The following is a 2,932-nucleotide window of genomic DNA, read 5'->3' on the forward strand; positions in this document are numbered from 1 at the left end:
GCGCTGAGATGCTTCCACCGCCACTGGACCCACAAGACTTTGCACCCACTGGCCTGTGATCTTCCTGCATTCTGCGTCATTGCATGTGTTGCATGGGTCTGAAGAGGACTTTATAGACTAATATCCGACATACCGACTAATATCAGACGTATGGACTTGATCTGGACTGGGCTGGGATGTTTTCTTAACATATAATTGCTCTTGGATATAAAACTCTCTCTTACACCTATAAGAGTGTCTCTGGATTTATTTCACTAGTCTACCAGGTCTAACACGACCCTGATGGTGGTAGTAAGGCTGAGATGACGGTGGTGATGCTGGTGGTAATGGTGATGCTGTAGAGGATGTGTAATAAGAATGATGTAAGTGATGATGGTGTGAGGGTAGCATTGAGGAATAGGAGGATGTAATGCTGGTGGTGGTTATAAAAATGATGTAGATGATGGTGGAGACGGCAGTACTGAAGAGGATGGTGGTGATAAGGTGAGATGATGATGGTGGGGGCGGTGGAGACCGTGGTGGTGATGGTGAGGATGAAGGGGATGTTGCCGGTGGTGGTTGTGATGACGAGGGTGGTGGGAGCTGTCACCTGCTCCGCATCTAGCTGTGACTTTCCTAGGTGAATGACACATGCTCCCTTACCTTTATGTCAGAAGGAATCCTCCCCGCTTCAAACACACACACACAACTAGGATTCTAAAGAGCTTGTAGAATTAGGATACCAACCTCTACCAGTGTGACTCCAAACCCTGCCTCTTTCAGCTACAGCCACTGAAACAACGAAGCTGTGTACAAGAGATTGATGCACGAGGAAAGGGTACCCGGTAGTGCAGACAGTGAGAGCCAACAAACAGCAGGGGCCTTCGGAAAGCTTGTGGAAAAAACGAATGGAACGGTAATGGAACTTTTCCATGAAATTTTTGGAAGCCACCTCACAGATTGTCTTTTGAGTGGCGGACGTGGCCAACGGTCTTCTCTTTTTTGGCCGCTTGCTTATAACATTTCCCGAACGTCGTTACTCTTATTATTTGAACACGTACGTGATATGACATGCTATGGTATTAAAAAGTGTACATTAACTAATTGCGTACACAAAGGCAAAGACAGTTCTCTGGCGTGATATAAGTTCTGTATGTTGCAGCGAACGCTTGCCACAGCCACCTTGAGGTGTAAGTTGAAGACAGACTTACCTTTTCTTGCTGCGAAAGAATCTTCTGGTATAATTCGTCATCAGATTTCTTTTTGGGAAGAAGTTCGAGGAGGCTCATCTTTAAGATCTGAATGAACATCTATTGCCCCAAACAGAAAACATGGGAGGGTGAGTTGAACAACTCTCCTGCAAATGGGATGCCGCTCTCTCTTCTCTCCGTCCCTCACGCCTGCACGCTCCTCTGCTCCTGCATCTATCTGTGTGCCTTTCCATCTACCTACCTGCCTACTTGTCTACTTCCATAGAAACTTCCAGCTACAGCAAAAGACCTTTGGTTATAAATCAGGCTGCATGGCAGATCGTGGAGTGCATGTTCGTGACGTATCTAAGCGTGCTTGCTTTCTTCATCATCCACCCAGTTAAGGAAGAGCGATCGGGTTCCTCCTCTGGGTTAGATTCCTGGGTGATGCCGACAGTTTTGCACTTGACTCAGTGACTATGGTAGTTACATAATCTCCCTACGGTTTTCACTGGCTGGGTTTTTAGAAGCAGGTCACCAGGCCCTTCCGCCTCGCGTGTCATCGTCCGGAAGCCTCACTGTCAGTCCCCCAGCAGCAACACAACAGAGGCATGGCGTCTGCGCTGGAAGTGCACTGGGTTGAGCCCAAGTCTCTCCCACAGAAGGCAAGAATTCTACCACAGCACCGCCACCTCCCTCTTCAGCCAGACCACTCCATTCCACGAAGAGTGGTCACTACGATGACTAAGGTGCCTGCCCCAGATTAGACATCCGCTCTCTGAGTGGTAGAGGTGGGCTCGTACGGTAGGTGGGCCCAGGCTTGTAGTCTTCCCATTCAAAACACAAGGTTCTTTACTACATACATTGTGTTGAATATCATTACCAGGATCATAGGTCAACCGCTGGAAATTCATCTGAACTCATGGAGACTCCGTTTCCTCAACTGTCCAGCAGAAGTAACAATCCTCATTCACACGAGCGTTGTGAGAAGTCAATGAAAGGGTGCGTGTAGGTCACTGAGGACACCGGCTGGCGATGGTCACGGTCCTGGTGGTGGACCACAGAAGAGGATGACCACAGAGGAGGATGACCACAGAGAAGGATGTTGAAACGATAGACTATCACTCTCTCAGGATGGAGTGAGACAACCTTCCCCACGTGTGTTAGTCTGGGTAGACTAGAGAAACAAATTTATAGACACTCATATGAGTATAAGAACGAGCTTTAAATACAAGAGCAGTGGAACATTGAGAAAACATCCTAACCCAGTCCAGATCAAGTCCTTAAGTTTGATATTAACTCATGTGTCTGATACCAATCTATAAAGTCCTCTTCAGACTCACAAAACACATGCAGTTTCACCTAATGCAGGATGATCACAGGCCAGTGGGTGGGAAGTCTTGTGGATCCAGTGGTGGTGGAAGCATGCGCTTCTCCAGCGAAGGGCACTAGTGCAGCTCCATGTGTCTGGCCAGCTGCAATGTCTGGCAGGGAGTAAGCCTGCGTCCTGCCTCCAGCGAGCTATTTATCTCCTTAGCACCTCCAGATGAGGTCATCAAGCTATGACCTCATTGACAGACTAAACTCCACCCCTTCGCTCTTAATCCTCTCAAAGTGACAACCAATTATGTAACTACCACACCGCGGAATCCCGATGGCTGTGGGGAGGAGCATTTCCTTCCAGCCCTCCCATATTTCAAGGTGTTGCCAATGAGGAGGAGGAGCATGAGGATGAAGATGATGGTCGTGAGGAAGAGGAGGAG

The 2,932-nt window shown here is 48.3% G+C and overlaps 1 protein-coding gene across 1 annotated transcript in view; it reads right to left on the reverse strand.

Moving 5' to 3' along the window:
• Positions 1 to 2,932, reverse strand: part of EVC (EvC ciliary complex subunit 1) — a 68,661-nt gene that overhangs the window by 46,886 nt on the left and 18,843 nt on the right. The window contains exon 6 of the mRNA XM_045289480.1: positions 1,191 to 1,289. Within this exon, the coding sequence (XP_045145415.1) occupies positions 1,191 to 1,289 (99 nt within the window). The remainder of the gene's footprint in view (positions 1 to 1,190; positions 1,290 to 2,932) is intronic.

This window comes from Echinops telfairi, unplaced genomic scaffold, assembly GCF_000313985.2.
Source record: "Echinops telfairi isolate 266 unplaced genomic scaffold, ASM31398v2 ScPeMD7_28;HRSCAF=97, whole genome shotgun sequence".
Classification (NCBI taxonomy): Eukaryota; Metazoa; Chordata; class Mammalia; order Afrosoricida; family Tenrecidae; genus Echinops; species Echinops telfairi.